Source organism: Oncorhynchus clarkii, chromosome 4, assembly GCF_045791955.1.
Source record: "Oncorhynchus clarkii lewisi isolate Uvic-CL-2024 chromosome 4, UVic_Ocla_1.0, whole genome shotgun sequence".
NCBI classification, from domain to species: Eukaryota; Metazoa; Chordata; class Actinopteri; order Salmoniformes; family Salmonidae; genus Oncorhynchus; species Oncorhynchus clarkii.
The window spans coordinates 80361706-80382463 of NC_092150.1; the positions used below are offsets into that span (position 1 = coordinate 80361706).

Below are 20758 nucleotides of genomic sequence, written 5' to 3' on the forward strand. Positions count from 1 at the left end.
CCTGACACATTTCCCCTGACACATTTCCCCCTGACACATTTTCCCCTGACACATTTTCCCCTGACACATTTTCCCCTGACACATTTTCCCCTGACACATTTCCCCCTGACACATTTCCCCTGACACATTTTCCCCTGACACATTTTCCCCTGACACATTTCCCCTGACACATTTCCCCTGACCCATTTCCCCCTGACACATTTCCCCTGACACATTTCCCCTGACACCCAAAGGTACTCATTACATATCAAATGCTCAGGCAGGACAGCAATGTGGTCTAACTTATGCACCTATCAATATATATCAATCCCTACTGCCTCTGATCTGGCGGACTCCCTAAATACATATACTGCATTTGTAAATGATGTCTGAGTGTTGGAGTGTGCCCCTGTGGACTCCACACTGAGTATCCCTCTGTTTCACTTTTGTTTCCCTTCAACAATGGTGAAACAGGCAGAGCAATGTTGAGTGTGGAATCCAGGTTACTGCTACTATTTCACATCCACTCAAAGAACTGTGGCATCTCATCACTGTCTAATCTAGTCTCATTGATAAAGAACAGCAACCTTCAACTTTTCCTTCCAAACTATAAATAAGCCCCTAGATATGGAAATAAAGTAATTGATTTCCTGACATCCACATTAAGTTAGGGTTATGCGTCCCTCTAGCGGGACACCAGCCGACAACATCCGGTGAAATTGGAGGGCGCGCAATTCAAATATATAATTGTAAAATTAAACATTCATGAACGTACGTACGTAGTATCTTAAATCATTTAAAAGCTTACATTCTTGTTAATCTAACTGTGTTGTCTGATTTACAATAGGCTTTACAGCGAAAGCATACCATGCGATTGTCTAGGGCGGCACCCCACATCAAGGGTCCCAGCTACAACATGAATGGTCATTTTGTTAGATAAAATCCTTATTTTTATCCCAAAAAGTAATTTCAGTAATCCACTCGTTCAACATGCAGACGTAGGAGTCCAAATAGCTACCTCTGAACTTCGTCAAAACAAGTCAAACGACATTTCTATTTAATGCTCAGGTACTCTAAAATGTAAATAAACTATAATATTTCGCATGGAAAGTAGTATGTTCAATAGGAAAGCAAAATTAGTAAGCGCGCGCCCTCTCCCTCGCACGCCCAAAGACTGATTGTTCCGGTGATCTCCTCACCAAAATTCTTGCAAAATTCTTGCTTGTTTTTCAAAAAACCTGAAATCTTGAATAAAGACTGTTGACATCTAGTGGAATCTTCGGATTTCCGCCTGCCATATCTATTCTCTTTTAGTCTCAGACATTATTTTAACAGTTTTAGAAACTTCAAAGTGTTTTCTATCCAATGCTACCAATTATGCATATCCTGGCTTCTGGGCCTGAGTAACAGGGCATGTCAGTCAGACGGAAATTCAGGAAACTAGACCCTCTCCCAGAGAGGTTTTAAAACCATGCATAATTTCACTCACTGTTTTTGAGCAATTAAATGGAAATCTCTCAACAGCTAATGATTATTATGGGAATGTAATTGAGGGCTGGTTGTGTAATTGAGGGCTGGTTGAATAAGCATTGGTTTTACATTTTGGAGGCTGAGTCTTCTAAACGATGTCTGCTGGGTTTTTGAAATGCAGTGGCGTTTGGGAATGTAATTGAAGTAGAGAATGCATTTTCCTGTATGTATGTACAATTGGTTAGAAAATATATATTTCGATTCTTGTTTAGTTGACATTATGCAATGATTGACGTTCTCTCTGAGCCTGTTGGACTGCATTATGAATCCTCCAGATTTGAACTGATATAGAAGTCATTAACATTGTGCCAGATTGGCTATATCTGGCTATAACACGGTATCTCTAGAGATACAGAACCCTTATCTCATTAAGGCCATTGAACAAATCTCTACTCCTCTCATGTCTTGTATTTAGTGTCTATGGTTGCCCCCTGGCCAAAAAGAGGAAGACCCAGGAGAAACAGCCTCTGGAGCCTGCCCCCAAGAGGAGGCCCTTCTTAACCCCTCCCGACCCAGAGGAGGACACTGTTGCCATCTACCCCTGCTATGAACCTGAACCCATGGATGAGAGGGAGGAGAAGGAGCAGGGGGAGTTAGAGGGGGAGATCCAGGAGGAAGGGGAAGAGGAGGAAGGTGAGGGAGAGGAAGAGGGAGAAGAGATGGAGGAGGAGGAAGGATTTTCGGAGGATAACGAGGAGCAAGGTGATGAGGAAGGGGAAGAGGAGGAAGAGGAGGAAGAGGTGGAGAGGGAGAGAGCGGTAGTAGGGCCAGTAGAGGTAGAACAGGTGGAGGATGGGATAGAGGAAGACGAGGAAGCAGAGGATGGGGATGATGAAGAGCAAGAAGAAGAGGAGGAGGAGGATGAGGGTGATGAAGATGAACATGAGGAAGAAGAGGAGGAAGAAGTGCACCATGAGCCAGGTGAGTGCATATTTCCAATGTTTCTGGGGAAATAAGAGAGGGTGATAGAGTTGGGTGGAGCTGGGAGTTATTTGATGGACTAATAAGCTGCCACTAGAAATGAGGTCCTTGAATCAAAGATATACTTCTAATCAAAGTGATGCACCTTTGATGTGGCCAGTGAGAGCCATACCCAATCATGGAGAGACGGAGGCATAATACCTCAGAGAGAATAGAATTGGTGAAAGGGGTCTGTCTGGGCAGAGGGAGAGAGGCATGATGGTCTCCGTGAGCATGTGGCCAGTAAGGTCCTCAGGAGGAGGGGGGTGTAATAAGTGGTTCTCTACCTTCGGTGCACCAGATGCGCCTGCTCTCCCTCCATTGGCACTCCATCTTCCTCTGTCTCCCTCTCTCTCTCTCTCTTGTCCTCAATCGCTTCTGACAGTGCCTTCAAGAGCTATCGAGAGAGGAGCTCGCTGAGTTATTAACCCCCCCCCCCCCCCCCCCATGGAAATGCCTTCTCCGAGGACATTTCGTGCTCCCGAACCGGAACACCTCATACGCCTCTTTTATTCCCTCCCACGGTCTCATATGCCGCTGTCCCTAAAATCAACACTGAAATGTATTATTACAACCACATTGACTCATGATCCATGATTAGTTGAAAAGTAAATTAATTTGAATGGATTAATTTGGCATTTGGTTTATTAGTCGTACTAGATATATTGGATTTGACTTTTACGCATTTTATTTAAAGGATTTAATACTGGTAATGACTGGCCAAATATATGATGTACAACATCAAACTATTAATGCAAACATAATCCATTACATGTGATGATTAATATCCAAACCATTGTACAATAAGTAATACATTGAAGGGATTGATAGTAAAAATCACAGAACTGCAAGATCAAAGGCAGATCAAAATCTAACTAGATGGAATGTTTATGAAAGATGTTGAATTTCATATTAATATCTCAAATAATTAAACTATGATGGTCTTGTTCTTCATCTATCCAACTATAGTAAGGGCTGAAAGGTCTATCCTTCCTTTCATGACCACAGGGAACCGCTACAAAAATAGTGGACAATCAAGGCATCACTCGATGGGACAGAAGGACAACAACAACAACAACAGCGGCCCCGGTCCAAACATCGGCCCTAACGGGGAAGAGTATGAAAACTACGATGAGCTGGTGGCCAAGTCCCTTCTCAACCTGGGGAAGATAGCAGAGGACGCTGCCTACCAGGCCATGACCGAGTCAGAGATGAACAGTAACTCCTCCAACAGTGCCGGCGAGGACGATGATGATGATGAGGAAGAGGCTAGCGAGCGCGGCGGGAGCAGGAAGGGCGAGTTGAGCGTGGACCTGGACAGTGACGTGGTCAGGGAGACAGTGGATTCACTCAAGCTGTTGGCGCAGGGCCACGGTGCCATGCTGCCTGAAGACGGCTGCCTAGAAGGGGTGGATGACGGCGAGCATCCCAACGGCCGGTCCCACCATCATGGGGTCAGGGGTCAGGCTGAGGAGAGCGAAGAGGAGGTGTGTCTCAACAGCCTGGAGTGTCTGAGGAACCAGTGCTTTGACCTGGCCCGCAAGCTAAACGAGACGTCTCCATCTGACCGCCCTGGACACCCGGGCCTGCACCACTACCAGGCACATCAGAACCACCACCCTCACCAGCCCCACCACCACCTACTGCACCAAACCGAGCACCAGCACCATCAGGCTCAGCACCAGCCTCAGGACCACCACCACTTGCCCAGGTACGAGAGCTGCCAGCAGGGCCAGCAGCCAGACGAGCGTGGGTCCCTGGAGCGCAACTACTCAGACATGGTCAACCTGATGAAGCTGGAGGAGCAGCTGAGCCCGGCCTCAAGGACGGGCTACTCGGCCAGCTGCCACCAGGACGGGGATGAGGACACCACATCGGTGGCCTCAGATCGCTCAGAAGAGGCCTTCGACATGACAAAAGGCAATCTGTCCCTGCTGGAGAAGGCCATTGCTATGGAGTCGGAGCGAGCCAAGGTCATGAGGGACCGCATGGCCTTGGAGGGACATCATGCGGTGGTCCGGAGGGACAATCATAATCACCACCATCGCGGCGAGCACAGCCCCCGACAGAGCAGCGGGGCTGAGGAGCGCAAGTCCAGAATGCACCACGACGGGTCAAAGAGAGCATACTACCCTAAAGGTAACCACTTCCTGAAACTCTCAACACTCTCCCCATTCACACAATAGCCCCTATGTCAGCTAGTATCTTCACCCTGATCTGTACAGTATTTATGTTGCACTCAGTGTCAACAGCATTTCGGTTAATTGTTTTAATTTGATTTTTATTTCACCTTTATTTAACCAGGTAGGCCAGTTGAGAACAAGTTCTCATTTACAACTGTGACCTGGCCAAGATAAAGCAAAGCAATTCGACAGATACAACAACACAGAGTTACACATGGAATAAACAAGCATACAGTCAATAATACAGTAGAAAGAATCTATATACAGTGAGTGCAAATGAGGTAGAATAAGGGAGTTAAGGCAATAAATAGGCCATGGTGGCGAAGTAATTACAATATAGCAATTAAACACTGGAATGTGCAAGTAGAGATACTGGTGTGCAAAGGAGCAAGATAAATAAATAAATACAGTATGGGGATGAGGTAGTTGGTTGGGCTATGTACAGGTGCAGTGATCTGTGAGCTGCTCTGATAGCTGGTGCTTAAATCTAGTGAGGGAGATATGAGTATCCTGCTTCAGTGATTTTTGCAGTTCAGTCCAGTCATTGGCAGCAGAGAACAGGAAGGAAAGGCGACCAAATGAGGAATTGGCTTTGGGGGTGACCAGTGAGATACACCTGCTGGAGCGCGTGCAACGGGTGGGTGCTCCTATGGTGACCAGTGAGCTGAGATAAGGCGGGCTTTACCTAGCAGAGACTTGTAGATGACCTGGAGCCAGCGGGTTTGGGGACGAGTATGAAGCAAAGGCCAGCCAACGAGAGCGTACAGGTCGCAGTGGTGGGTAGTATATTGGGCTTTGGTGACAAAATGGATGGCACTGTGGTAGACTGCATCCAATTTGTTGAGTAGAGTGTTGGAGGCTATTTTGTAAATGACATCGCCGAAGTCGAGGATCGGTAGGATGGTCAGGTTTACGAGGCTATGTTTGGCAGCAAGATTGAAGAATGCTTTATTGCGAAATAGGAAGCCGATTCTAAATTTAATTTTGGATTGGAGATGCTTAATGTGAGTCTGGAAGGAGAGTTTACAGTCTAAGCAGACACCTAAGTATTTGTAGTTGTCCACATATTCTAAGTCAGAACCGTCCAGAGTAGTGATGCTGGACGGGCGGGCAGGTGCAGGCAGTGATCGGTTGAAGAGCATGCATTTAGTTTTACTTGCATTTAAGAGCAGTTGGAGGCCACAGAAGGAGAGTTGTATGGCATTGTAGCTCGTCTGGAGGTTAGTTAACACAGTGTCCAAAGAAGGGCCAGACGTATACAGAATGGTGTCGTCTGCGTAGAGGTGGATCAGAGAATCACCAGCAGCAAGAGCAACATCATTGATATATACAAAGAAGAAAGTCGGCCCGAGAATTTAACCCTGTGGCCCTCCCATAGAGACTGCCAGAGGTCCGGACAACAGGCCCTCCGATTTGACACACTGAACTCTATCCGAGTTGTAGTTGGTGAACCAGGCGAGGCAATCATTTGAGAAACCAAGGCTGTTGAGTCTGCCGATAAGAATGTGGTGATTGACAGAGTCAAAAGCCTTGGCCAGGTCGATGAATACAGCTAGACAGTAATGTCTCTTATTGATGGCGGTTATGATATAGTTTAGGACCTTGAGGCTGAGGTGCACCCTTGACCAGCTCGGAAACCAGATTGCATAGCGGAGAAGGTACGGTGGGATTCGAAATGGTTGGTAATCTGTTTGTTAACTTGGCTTTCGAAGACCTTATTAAGGCAGGGTATGATAGATATAGGTCTATAGCAGTTTGGGTCTAGAGTGTCTCCCCCTTTGAAGAGAGGTTGAACAGGCTAGTAATAGCGGTTGCAACAATTTCGGCAGATAATAAAAATAGAGGGTCAAGATTGTCTAGCCCGGCTGATTTGTAGGGTTCAGATGCAGCTCTTTCAGAACATCAGCTATCTGGATTTGGGTGAATAAGGAATGGGGGAGGCTTGGGCGATTTGCTGTGGGGGGTGGAGGGCTGTTGATCGGGGTAGGGGGAGCCAGGTGGAAAGCATGGCCAGTCATAGAAAAATGCTTATTGAAATTCACAATTATAGTGGATTTATCGCTGGTGACAGTGTTTCCTAGCCTCAGAACAGTGGGCAGCTGGGAGGAGGTGCTCATATTCTCTATGGACTTTACAGTGTCCCGGAACATTTTTGAGTTTGTGCTACAAGATGCACATTTCTGCTAATGCAGAACGCCACAGGATGTTTTGTGCTGGTCAAGGGCAGTCAGGTCTGGAGAGAACCAAGGGCTATATCTGTTCCTGGTTCAAAATGTTTTGAATGGGGAATGCTTATTTAAGATGGTGAGGAAGGCACTTTTAAAGAATAACCAGGCATCCTCTACTGACGGGATGAGGTCAATATCCATCCAGGATACCCGGGCCAGGTCGATTAGAAGGCCTGGCCTGCTTGCAGAAGTGGTTTAGTGAGCGTTTGATAGTGATGAGGTGTGGTCGTTTGACAGAGGTGTGTTTGGAGGGCAATTTGGTTAGGATGATATCTATGAGGGTGCCCGTGTTAACGGATTTGGAGTTGTACCTGGTGGGTTCATTGATAATTTGTGTGAAATTGAGGGCATCAAGCTAGGATTGTAGAATGGCCGGGGTGTTTAGCATGTCCCAGTTTAGGTCACCTAGCAGCACGAGCTCTGAAGATAGATTGGGGGCAATCAATTCACATATGGTGTCCAGGGCGCAGCTGGGGGCAGAGGGTGGTCTATAGCAAGTGGCAACGGTGAGGGACTTGTTTCTGGAAAGGTGGATTTTTAAAAATAGAAGCTCGAATTGTTTGGGTATAGACCTGGATAGTAAGACAGAACTCTGCAGGCTATCTTTGCATTAGATTGCAACACCGCCCCCTTTGGCAGTTCTATCTTGTCGGAAAATGTTTTGGTTACGGATAGAAATTTCAGGGTTTTTGGTGGACTTCCTATGCCAGGATTCAGACATGGCTAGGACATCCGGGTTTGCGGAGTGTGCTAAAGCAGTGAATAAAACAAACTTAGGGAGGAGGCCTCTAATGTTAACATGCATGAAACCAAGGCTTTGACGGTTACAGAAGTTAACAAATGAGAGCACCTGGGGAGTGGGAGTGGAGCTAGGCACTGCAGGGCCTGGATTAACCTCTACATCACCAGAGGAACCGAGGAGGAGTAGGTTAAGAGTATGGCTAAAGGCTATCAGAATTGGTCGTCTAGTACGTTCGGAACAGAGAGTGAAAGGAGCAGGTTTCTGGGCGCGATAGAATAGATTCAAGGTATAATGTACAGACAAAGGTATGGAATGTATGTAGACGTGATATTAAATTAACTCTTAAAGACATAGGCTATCAGTTCCTGCTGAAATAGGTTTCAACAGATGCCAATAGGGCCCACAGAAACAGAATTACGTAACATCAAGCTGAATAACTCTGATATCTTTTTTAGCCCATGGATCTAGTAATATTGGACATTTACTTGACCCCTTGCCCAATAGTTCAGCTACTCCCTGGGACAGAAACATTTCCCCCAGCTGGTCTCCATGCTGTATATTGCAGTGGCAGCGTCAACTTCAAACTTATGTTGTTAAAATAGTCTGGCATGCTAACATCAGACGCTTGGCTTGTCAAGCATGGGAGTGAGCCATCCCATCTCTGTGTATGCTGTTATTAATCCATAAGATAGCTTCAGAGCAGATGAATGAGCAACATTTCAGACCGGGTCATTACGGTAGTATCAGATGGGTGGTGGTGGCACGTTCATGGTCGTTGGACAGAGATGCTGTGTTTTGAGTAACATTCCAAAGGACACAAAAGACATTGATCTGAAAGTTTATTACTGTAGCTACTCGTCTGCCCTGGTCACACTAGTCACTTTAATAATGTTTACGTACTGTTTTACTCATTTTATATGTACAGTTGAAGTCGGAAGTTTACATAGATTCAGGTTGGAGTCACTAAAACTAGTTTTTCAACTACTCCACAAATTTCTTGTTAACAAACTATAGTTTTGGCAAGTCGGTTAGGACATCTACTTTGTGCAAGTAACAACAACAAGTAATCTTTCCAACAATTGTTCACTGACAGATTATTTCACTTATAATTCACTGTATCACAATTCCACTGGGTCAGAAGTTTACATACACTAAGTTGACTGTGCCTTTAAACAGCTTGGAAAATTCCAGAAAATTATGTCATGGCTTTAGAAGTTTCTGATAGGCTAATTGACATCATTTGAGTCAATTCGAGGTGTACCTGTGGATGTATTTCAAGGTCTACCTTCAACCTCAGTGCCTCTTTGCTTGACATCATGGGAAAATCTAAAGAAATCAGCCAAGACCTCCTTGGGAGCAATTTCCAAATGCCAGAAGGTACCACGTTCATCTGTACAAACAATAGTACGAAAGTATAAACACCATGGGACCATGCATCATACTGCTCAGGAAGAAGCCCCTTTCTGTCTCCTAGAGATGAACGTACTTTGGTGCGAAAAGTGCAAATCAATCCCAGAACAACAGCAAATGACCTTGTGAACATGCTGGAGGAAACAGGTACAAAAGTATCTATATCCACAGTAAAACGAGTCCTATATCGACATAACCTGAATGGCCACTCAGCAAGGAAGAAGCCACTGCTCCAAAACCACCATAAAAAGACAGACTACGGATTGCAACTGCACATGGGATCATACTTTTTGGAGAAATGTCCTCTGGTCTGATGAAACAAAAATAGTTTTTTGGCCATAATGACCATCATTATGTTTGGAGGAAAAAGGGGGAGGCTTGCAAGCTGAAGAACACCATCCCAACCGGGAACCACGGGGATGGCAGCATCATGTTGTGGTGGTGCTTTGCTGCAGGCTGGACTGGTGCACTTCACAAAATAGATGGCATCATGAGGGAGGAAAATGATGTGGATATATTGAAGCAACATCTCAAGACATCCGTCAGGAAGTTAAAGCTTGGTCGTAAATGGGTCTTCCATATGGACAATGACCCCAATCATGATTTCAAAGTTGTGGCAAAATGGCTTAAGGTCAACAAAGTCAAGGTATTAGATTAAATGTCAGGAATTGTGAAAAACTGAGTTTAAATGGATTTGGCTAAGGTGTATGTAAACTTCCGACTTCAACTGTATATTCTGTATTCTACAGTAGTGTAGTCAATGCCACTCTGACATTGCTCGTTCTATTATTTCTTAATTAAAATGTTTTACTTTTAGATTTTTTTGTATAGTTTGATATTACTGCACTGTTGGAGCTAGGAACACAAGCATTTCGCTACACCCGCAATAATATCTGCTAAATACTGTATGTGTATGCGACCAATAACATTTGATTTGATTTGGTTGAACTGAAGATCAAATTATTCTTCTATAAACTTTAAAGATCCATACAGTATCAGGACAAGGTAAGACCCAGATGCAGACCGTGTCGAAGTAACAATGTTTATTTCAGCAACAGGGCAAATGTACAGGAAAGGCAGGCAGGCTTAGGGTCAGGACAGGCAAGAGCCAAAACTAGGAGGACAAGAAAAGAGAGACTGAGAGCAGGAGCTGATACCAAAAAGGCTGGTTGACTTGACAAACAAGACGAACTGGCAACAAACGAACTGACAACAGACAAACAGACAAACCGGTATAAATACACAGGGGATAATGGGGAAGGTGGGCGACACCTGGAGGGGGGTGGAGACAATCACAAAGACAAGTGAAACAGATCAGGGTGTGACATAGAGGCGTCAGATCAATATATGCAGTAGCAAATGTTGGGTGTTATCACTGCTATATTCAGAAACCACACTGAATTGGATGTTCAGGCATTATTTAACCTTATAATATGTGACATTTAAGTTCCTATTATACTGAAGTAGTAGAAATCCAAAGTCACTTGAAGTCATTTCTCCAGGTAATTCTGCCCATTGCTTGTCGTCTTCCACAACACATCTTGCCAACAGTAGCCACAGGATGTTGAATGGCAGGCGTGAAATCATGCAAAAATCGCATAACAAAATTACTATTATTAAGGACCACCCATTGGTGGTCATCACAGATATGTACTGTAATGGTGTGTTATTAACTTCCATTAGCACAGAAAGCTAGTGGGGAGGTCTCAAGGAATATTACGTATAATTGTAGTCTGAAGACCATATAGGTGACTGTACTAGTAAGACCCAGGGCTATATAAGGCTTTGGTAAGACCTTACAGATCTGGCAACATGCTAGTTCTTTTTTTCGAATGGTCATAATCGCATTAGATAATCTATCATCAAGTTATTTCAATTCAAAATCTTCATCATCAAAGGCAGGGACTATGGCCTTGTGGGGGATTTCATTTTTCTAATGTTGCCATGGGGTCAGGAATATTGATAGCTCTGTGATCCATTACTAGTTCTAAATAAAAACAATCTAGCTGTGACGCACAGAGACAATGTTCATACACACGGCCTCTGCTCAACATAGTTGGGATTGTTCCTTGTCCTTGGGGGACCATTGAGGATTGGTGGAGATGGTAGCGATAGCGAGGCCCCAGATAGACATATGGGAGAACTGCTGATAAGCCAGTTTCACACAGGCTTAGTCATTCTGTGTTATCTCTACAGCAAGTGTACATTTTTTCTGAAATATAAAATTGCATTTCTGGGATGTTGGGATTGAACAATTGCACAGATTTTCCGCAGCGAACGTGGGGGAAATGTGGGGGGAACATGTATTGCCATGATAAACTGATAAATCAGGTGTGACTATAGTCTGTGTTTCGTCCTACCCCCTCTAAATTTGGGGGGATAATACAGTTCAAATACAATATGAATATATGACACTCTAAATGAAGTTCGGTAAACAACAGTGGATGGGACATTTCATTCATTTTGGTTTCTAGGGTGACATGCTGTAGTAACCAGTCGAACACTCACCTTGATAGATGACTTTTGAACCCCCCACCCCTTTTTTTTCTCCTTGGTAGATTCCTCAAGGGGGGACAAGAAGGAGAGTAAGTGTCCAACCCCGGGCTGTGATGGGACAGGCCACGTCACGGGTCTCTACCCCCACCACAGGAGCCTGTCAGGCTGCCCCCACAAGGACAGGGTGCCACCAGAAAGTAAGTGCTGCACACTGCATTCCGTACTGTGCTTGGGGGCATTTAGACTGTTTGTTGCCCTCTCGTAGTGCAATGTAGAACAACCTTTTTCTCATTTTCTTTTGAGTTTCTGTGTACCTCTTTTCCACTAAATGCCCTGCCATGGTTCTTGTGTTGGGTTGACACGTGAGGTCGTCCTCCGATCAGCATGGGGATGCTCTCTCTTTCTTTGCGTTCATCCTGCTTGATGCTTGCATGCAAAGTGATGTCTCCTCTATAGATTTTATACATAAAAGCATCTCTTTGTGAGGCTACTTATTTTTGACCAGACTTACCTCTACTCCTGCTTCTGTAAAGGAAATATATACTTAAGCAATAAGGCCCGAGGAGGTGTGGTATATGGCCAATACACCACGGCTAAGGGCTGTTCTTATGCACGACGCAACAATAATGGTCATGTACCACAAACCCCCAAGGTGCCTTATTGCTATGATAAACTGGTTACCAACGTAATTACAGCAGTAAACAGAAATGTTTTTTCATACCTTTGATATACGGTCTGATAGCCAATCAGCATTCAGGGCTTGAACCACCCAGTTTATAATATGTCATATGTAACATTAAATATCACAGCAAATGTCTGCCTAGATACCATTTTCAATTCTTATGGATTAGTCCATCAAGATGCTTCAGAATGACTAACAACACGCTGACTACCTTTGAATGCTGCTTGATTCAATCCATTATTTTTCTGCTGCTTGCATGAGCATCAACAGGACAGTTGACCGTAACAGTGCATGACACTTTTTCTGCTCACTAACAAATTATAATTGGACAATAACCACTGACTCTGGGTGCTCCTAACCCCTCGCTGTCTCTCTCACCTCTCCCTGTCTGTCCTAAGTTCTTGCAATGTATGAAAATGTTCTAAAGTGCCCTACTCCTGGCTGCTCGGGGCGTGGCCATGTCAATAGCAACAGGAACTCCCACCGCAGGTGAGTGGCTGGCAACCAGGCAGGGCATGCACTGGGAGAGAAAATAATAAATATTGGAATAGCTACATTTATAGTCTGATCTCTTTGTTCAGGATGTAAAGAGAGAAAAAAAGTAAAACATAGGAATATGTGGGGTTGTCATAGTCACTGGCTACCAGTGTATCTCAGGGTCAGGAATCTATTGTTTGTAGCTAGGTGGGTTTAGAGGCTGAGCCACAGTTTCCCAGTAGAGCAGCACAAAGCCTGGAGGATGCTAAGATGAGTACATTCTGCATACTGTGCACACAAACACACACCTATACATACTGTATATACTGTACACCACGGACACCCCTTCAAATACAAAAGTATGTGGACACCCCTTCAAATTAGTGGATTCGGCTATTTCAGCCACACCCATTGCTGACAGGTGTATAAAATTGAGCACACAATCTCCATAGACAAACATTGGCAGTAGAGCGGCCTTAATGAAGAGCTTAGTGAGTTTCAACGTGGCACCGTCATAGGATGCCACCTTTCCAACAAGTTAGTTAGTCAATGTTCTGTACATACTGTATATAGGTACCTAGACAATAACACTCACAATGCATACACTACGAATACACGATACACACACAGACACACACACACACACACACACACACACACACACACACACACACACACACACACACACACACACACACACACACACACACACACACACACACACACACACACACACACACACACACACCTCCCTTACCATCCCCAGTTGCTGGAGGCTATGTTATATAGAACACGTCCTTTGGGACTGGCACGCACACCGTGTAGTCATTAGTAGTGTTGGGGAGCAGTGCATAGCAAGACGTATGAAAAAAAGAGAGAATTCTGTACATGTGTCTCTCATTTCTCTCCTCCTCGCTGTTGTCATGGAAACTCGATGATACTGACAGCAGTCCTGTCAGTTTGTCACACGGTCCTCACCACTTTGAAATCTGCGTGTGTCTGTCTGTGACTGTGTGTGTGTTCCGGCTGTATCAATGTTTTATTTATGGCACGGATATGAAACTATTAGGAGAGGCCCAGAGACCACATTCATCTCTCACACAAAAGCAGTGCCGGTGTGTATGTGAGAGGGACTGGTGTGTATATGAGAGTGACTGGTTTGTATATGAGAGTAACTGGTTTGTATGTGAGAGTGACTGGTTTGTATGTGAGAGTGACTGGTGTGTATATGAGAGTGACTGGTTTGTATATGAGAGTAACTGGTTTGTATGTGAGAGTGACTGGTTTGTATGTGAGAGTGACTGGTTTGTATGTGAGAGTGACTGGTTTGTATGTGAGAGTGACTGGTTTGTATATGAGAGTGACTGGTTTGTATGTGAGAGGGACTGGTTTGTATGCGAGAGTGACTGGTTTGTATATGAGAGTGACTGGTTTGTATATGAGAGTAACTGGTTTGTACATGAGAGTGACTGGTTTGTATGTGAGAGTGACTGGTTTGTATGTGAGAGTGACTGGTTTGTATATGAGAGTGACTGGTTTGTATGTGAGAGTAACTGGTTTATATGTGAGAGTGACTGGTTTGTATGTGAGAGGGACTGGTTTGTATGTGAGAGTGACTGGTTTGTATGTGAGAGGGACTGGTTTGTATGTGAAAGTGACTGGTTTGTATGTGAGAGTAACTGGTTTGTATGTGAGAGTAACTGGTTTGTATGTGAGAGTGACTGGTTTGTATGTGAGAGGGACTGGTTTGTATTTGACAGTGACTGGTTTGTATGTGAGAGTGACTGGTTTGTATGTGAGAGTGACTGGTTTGTATGCGAGAGTGACTGGTTTGTATGTGAGAGTGACTGGTTTGTATGTGAGAGTAACTGGTTTGTATGTGAGAGTGACTGGTTTGTATGTGAGAGTGAATGGTGTGTATGTGAGAGTGACTGGTGTGTATGTGAGAGTAACTGGTTTGTATGTGAGAGTGACTGGTTTGTATGTGAGAGTGACTGGTTTGTATATGAGAGTGACTGGTTTGTATGTGAGAGTAACTGGTTTATATGTGAGAGTGACTGGTTTGTATGTGAGAGGGACTGGTTTGTATGTGAGAGTGACTGGTTTGTATGTGAGAGGGACTGGTTTGTATGTGAAAGTGACTGGTTTGTATGTGAGAGTAACTGGTTTGTATGTGAGAGTAACTGGTTTGTATGTGAGAGTGACTGGTTTGTATGTGAGAGGGACTGGTTTGTATTTGACAGTGACTGGTTTGTATGTGAGAGTGACTGGTTTGTATGTGAGAGTGACTGGTTTGTATGCGAGAGTGACTGGTTTGTATGTGAGAGTGACTGGTTTGTATGTGAGAGTAACTGGTTTGTATGTGAGAGTGACTGGTTTGTATGTGAGAGTGAATGGTGTGTATGTGAGAGTGACTGGTGTGTATGTGAGAGTAACTGGTTTGTATGTGAGAGTGACTGGTTTGTATGTGAGAGTGACTGGTTTGTATGTGAGAGTGACTGGTTTGTATGTGAGAGTGACTGGTGTGTATGTGAGAGTGACTGGTTTGTATGTGAGAGTGACTGGTTTGTATGTAAGAGTGACTGGTTTGTATGTGAGAGTGATTGGTGTGTATGTGAGAGTAACTGGTTTGTATGTGAGAGTGACTGGTCTGTATGTGAGAGTGACTGGTTTGTATGTGAGAGTGACTGGTTTGTATGTGAGAGTGACTGGTTTGTATGTGAGAGGGACTGGTTTGTATTTGACAGTGACTGGTTTGTATGTGAGAGTGACTGGTTTGTATGTGAGAGTGACTGGTTTGTATGCGAGAGTGACTGGTTTGTATGTGAGAGTGACTGGTTTGTATGTGAGAGTGAATGGTGTGTATGTGAGAGTGACTGGTGTGTATGTGAGAGTAACTGGTTTGTATGTGAGAGTGACTGGTTTGTATGTGAGAGTGACTGGTTTGTATATGAGAGTGACTGGTTTGTATGTGAGAGTTACTGGTTTGTATGTGAGAGTGACTGGTTTGTATGTGAGAGGGACTGGTTTGTATGTGAGAGTGACTGGTTTGTATGTGAGAGGGACTGGTTTGTATGTGAAAGTGACTGGTTTGTATGTGAGAGTAACTGGTTTGTATGTGAGAGTAACTGGTTTGTATGTGAGAGTGACTGGTTTGTATGTGAGAGGGACTGGTTTGTATTTGACAGTGACTGGTTTGTATGTGAGAGTGACTGGTTTGTATGTGAGAGTGACTGGTTTGTATGGGAGAGTGACTGGTTTGTATGTGAGAGTGACTGGTTTGTATGTGAGAGTAACTGGTTTGTATGTGAGAGTGACTGGTTTGTATGTGAGAGTGAATGGTGTGTATGTGAGAGTGACTGGTGTGTATGTGAGAGTAACTGGTTTGTATGTGAGAGTGACTGGTTTGTATGTGAGAGTGACTGGTTTGTATATGAGAGTGACTGGTTTGTATGTGAGAGTAACTGGTTTATATGTGAGAGTGACTGGTTTGTATGTGAGAGGGACTGGTTTGTATGTGAGAGTGACTGGTTTGTATGTGAGAGGGACTGGTTTGTATGTGAAAGTGACTGGTTTGTATGTGAGAGTAACTGGTTTGTATGTGAGAGTAACTGGTTTGTATGTGAGAGTGACTGGTTTGTATGTGAGAGGGACTGGTTTGTATTTGACAGTGACTGGTTTGTATGTGAGAGTGACTGGTTTGTATGTGAGAGTGACTGGTTTGTATGCGAGAGTGACTGGTTTGTATGTGAGAGTGACTGGTTTGTATGTGAGAGTAACTGGTTTGTATGTGAGAGTGACTGGTTTGTATGTGAGAGTGAATGGTGTGTATGTGAGAGTGACTGGTGTGTATGTGAGAGTAACTGGTTTGTATGTGAGAGTGACTGGTTTGTATGTGAGAGTGACTGGTTTGTATGTGAGAGTGACTGGTTTGTATGTGAGAGTGACTGGTGTGTATGTGAGAGTGACTGGTTTGTATGTGAGAGTGACTGGTTTGTATGTAAGAGTGACTGGTTTGTATGTGAGAGTGATTGGTGTGTATGTGAGAGTAACTGGTTTGTATGTGAGAGTAACTGGTTTGTATGTGAGAGTGACTGGTTTGTATGTGAGAGTGACTGGTTTGTATGTGAGAGTGACTGGTTTGTATGTGAGAGTGATTGGTGTGTATGTGAGAGTGACTGGTTTGTATGTGAGAGTGATTGGTGTGTATGTGAGAGTGACTGGTTTGTATGTGAGAATGACTGGTTTGTATGCGAGAGTGACTGGTTTGTATGTGAGAGTGACTGGTTTGTATATGAGAGTGACTGGTGTGTATGTGAGAGTGACTGGTTTGTATGTGAGAGTGACTGGTTTGTATGTGAGAGTGACTGGTTTGTATGTGAGAGTGACTGGTTTGTATGTGAGAGTGATTGGTGTGTATGTGAGAGTGACTGGTTTGTATGTGAGAGTGATTGGTGTGTATGTGAGAGTGACTGGTTTGTATGTGAGAATGACTGGTTTGTATGCGAGAGTGACTGGTTTGTATGTGAGAGTGACAGGTTTGTATATGATAGTGACTGGTGTGTATGTGAGAGTGACTGGTTTGTATGTGTATAAAGAGGCATCTTATAAGGTGAACATGTGAGGGAGAAAGGAGAAGAAGAGGAGGAGAAAGCGATAGGTGGAGAGAGGGTAGAGGAGGAGAGGAGGTAAGGGGGAGAGGGGGGAGGGTATGAGAGATGGAGAGGGGTAGAAGAAGAGGAGGAGAGGGCAGACGGGGGTAGGAGGAGAGGATGACAGGAGAAGGTGGAGAGGACGAGGGGCAAGAGGGGGAGAGGAGGAGAGGACGACAGGGGAAGGCATGTAGAGGAGGTGAGGACGAGAGGCGAGAGGGGGAGAGGAGGAGAGGACGACAGGGGAAGGCATGTAGAGGAGGTGAGGACGAGAGGCGAGAGGGGGAGAGGAGGAGAGGACAACAGGGGAAGGCATGTAGAGGAGGTGAGGACGAGAGGCGAGAGGGGGAGAGGAGGAGAGGACGACAGGGCGAGAGGGGGAGAGGAGGTGAGGACGAGAGGCGAGAGGGGAAGAGGAGGAGAGGACGACAGGGCGAGAGGGGGAGAGGAGGAGAGGACGAGAGGCGAGAAGGGGAGAGGAGGAGAGGACGACAGGGGAAGGCGTGTAGAGGAGGAGAGGACGAGAGGAGAGAGGGGGAGAGGAGGAGAGGACGAGAGGCGAGAGGGGGAGAGGAGGAGAGGAAGACAGGGGAAGGCATGTAGAGGAGGTGAGGACGAGAGGTGAGAGGGGGAGAGGAGGAGAGGACGAGAGGGCGAGAGGGGGAGAGGAGGAGAGGACGAGAGGCGAGAGGGGGAGAGGAGGAGAGGACGACAGGACGAGAGGGGGAGAGGAGGTGAGGACGACAGGGCGAGAGGGGGAGAGGAGGAGAGGACGAGAGGCGAGAGGGGGAGAGGAGGAGAGGACGACAGGGCGAGAGGGGGAGAGGAGGTGAGGACAACAGGGCGAGAGGGGGAGAGGAGGAGAGGACGAGAGGGGAAGGCTTGTTGAGGAGAGGACGAGAGGCGAGAGGGGGAGAGGAGGAGAGGACGAGAGGCGAGAGAGGGAGAGGGAGAGGACGACAGGGGAAGGCATGTAGAGGAGGAGAGGATGAGAGGCGAGAGGGGGAGAGCAGGAGAGGACGACAGGGGAATGCATGTAGAGGAGGTGAGGATGAGAGGCGAGAGGGGGAGAGGAGGAGAGGACAACAGGGGAATGCATTAGAGGAGGTGAGGATGAGAGGCGAGAGGGGGAGAGGAGGAGAGGAAGACAGGGGAAGGCATGTAGAGGAGGTGAGGACGAGAGGCGAGAGGGGGAGAGGAGGAGAGGACGAGAGGGCGAGAGGGGGAGAGGAGGAGAGGACGAGAGGCGAGAGGGGGAGAGGAGGAGAGGACGACAGGGCGAGAGGGGGAGAGGAGGTGAGGACGACAGGGCGAGAGGGGGAGTGAAGGAGCGGACGAGAGGCGAGAGGCGAGAGGGGGAGAGGAGGAGAGGACGACAGGGCGAGAGGGGGAGAGGAGGTGAGGACGACAGGGCGAGAGGGGGAGAGGAGGAGAGGAGGAGAGGACGAGAGGGGAAGGCTTGTTGAGGAGAGGGGGAGAGGCGAGAGGGGGAGAGGAGGAGAGGACGAGAGGCGAGAGAGGGAGAGGGAGAGGACGACAGGGGAAGGCATGTAGAGAAGAGGACGAGTGGCGAGAGGGGGAGAGGGAGAGGACGACAGGGGAATGCATTAGAGGAGGTGAGGATGAGAGGCGAGAGGGGGAGAGGAGGAGAGGACAACAGGGGAAGGCATGTAGATGTAGAGGAGGTGAGGAGGAGAGAAGGGAGTACAGTAGCTGGCATGGTGGTTAATCAGTTCTCCCCACTGAGCCTACCCAGAATGCCTCTGAAAGGACTGCAGTATCTAGCTGAGGGGATCTCTCTGAAGCTCAGCAGCCCCTCATACCCAGGCAGCCAATAATATGTATCTGCAAAGCTCCGGCTTTGCAATAAAAAACTAGGCCATAGGAAATACATAATTCATACGTGGGGCTCCATTTTATAGCTTAAAATGTGCAATTCTGTTTAAATCAAAGCCAAATTTAGTTGATTGAAAGGATGTGTCTGTTATCGGAGAGGCAGAGTGTAGGCACGTGTGTGTGTGTGTGTGTGTGTGTGTGTGTGTGTGTGTGTGTGTGTGTGTGTGTGTGTGTGTGTGTGTGTGTGTGTGTGTGTGTGTGTGTCGTGTGTGTGTGTGTGCGTGCGTACAGTACATGTGTGTGTGTGTGTTCTGGCTAATTAGGCCTCACTCCATTGTGTGAATGCTGTTGCAGTCTCTCGGGGTGCCCCATCGCCGCTGCAGAGAAGATGGTTAAAGTCCAGGAGAAGCACATCCCATGTGACGGGGGCCCCAAGTCCAGCCAGGCTTCAGATCGTGTGCTGAGGTACTCACTCACACCTTCATCACATGACCACCACTCCCCCAGCCTCCCCGCTCATCCCAGTGCATTCCCTGTAGCCGTGAATGTAAACACTGGCCTCCATCACTCTCTCTGCTTTCAAATCCTACTTCATGTAGATGTAGAAAGAACAATAGAATGCCTAGCGTAGCAGTGCTTATGATTCATGCTCTTACAAATGAAGTCCCCCTAGTGGTTCAGTGAGGACGTACACCATGCAGTCAGACAGTCAGACCGCTCTCACCGCGTGTACACAAACACGCCCCCCCCTGTCCATGGTTATCTTCCAGGCCAATGTGCTTTGTGAAACAGCTGGAGATCCCACAGTACGGTTACAAAAATAACGTGTCCACCAGCACGCCGCGCTCCAACCTGGCCAAGGAGCTGGAGAAGTACTCCAAGACCAGCTTCGACTACGGCCAAGGCTACGACAGCCAGCACCACGTCTACAGCAGGGGGAAGACAGGCCTGGCCCCCAAGGCCCACGGACGGGACACGGACACCTCACCCAAGGGATATGATGGTAGGGAACGACTGCTTGTGCGCTCTGATGCACGCATGCATGTTGGCACACACACACACGAACACACACACACGAACGCACACACACATTATTCCCAGATTCTAGATCGGTGCTTTGACAATGTTGTAAATATGTTGAACAAGCGATAGACTCGACACTTATACAACGCAGATTAACTATTGAAATACAGTATATGTGCATGCCTAAAACCAATGTTTTTATTTCCATCAATTTGATTTTGCATCCTTCACAATTAGAGAGAACAACCCCAATCTGGATTGGAGATGAACATAGAACACAACCCATTTGTTTGATTCATTTTGGAGCTGCTGGTTGGAAGGTTTTTGTCTCAGCTCCCTGTAATGTGGATGCGTTCAGGGCTTCTGCATTCCCCGCTCGCTCACACACTCTGCTGCCTGCAAGCCCTTACTGCCAAGACCATATTCACACCACTCCCATCCCTCTTGCTTGCGCGCTCTCTCTCTCCCTCTAGCTCTCTCCTCGTGCTCTCCATCTCTGTCGCCCTCTCCTCTTTCTCCAACCAAGAGCACAATCATTTGCTCTCACACAGCATTCACCA

General features: G+C 46.3%; 1 protein-coding gene across 6 annotated transcripts in view; it reads left to right on the forward strand.

Moving 5' to 3' along the window:
• LOC139407341 (myelin transcription factor 1-like protein) overlaps positions 1–20758 on the forward strand; it is a 131269-nt gene that overhangs the window by 61426 nt on the left and 49085 nt on the right. For 3 of the 6 annotated variants that reach the window (XM_071151049.1, XM_071151052.1, XM_071151050.1), the window contains exons 6-11: positions 1925–2430; positions 3439–4608; positions 11591–11725; positions 12609–12699; positions 19530–19640; positions 19946–20178. In XM_071151049.1, the coding sequence (XP_071007150.1) occupies positions 1925–2430; positions 3439–4608; positions 11591–11725; positions 12609–12699; positions 19530–19640; positions 19946–20178 (2246 nt within the window). The remainder of the gene's footprint in view (positions 1–1924; positions 2431–3438; positions 4609–11590; positions 11726–12608; positions 12700–19529; positions 19641–19945; positions 20179–20758) is intronic. The other 3 variants (XM_071151051.1, XM_071151054.1, XM_071151053.1) reach the window with 2 other exon arrangements.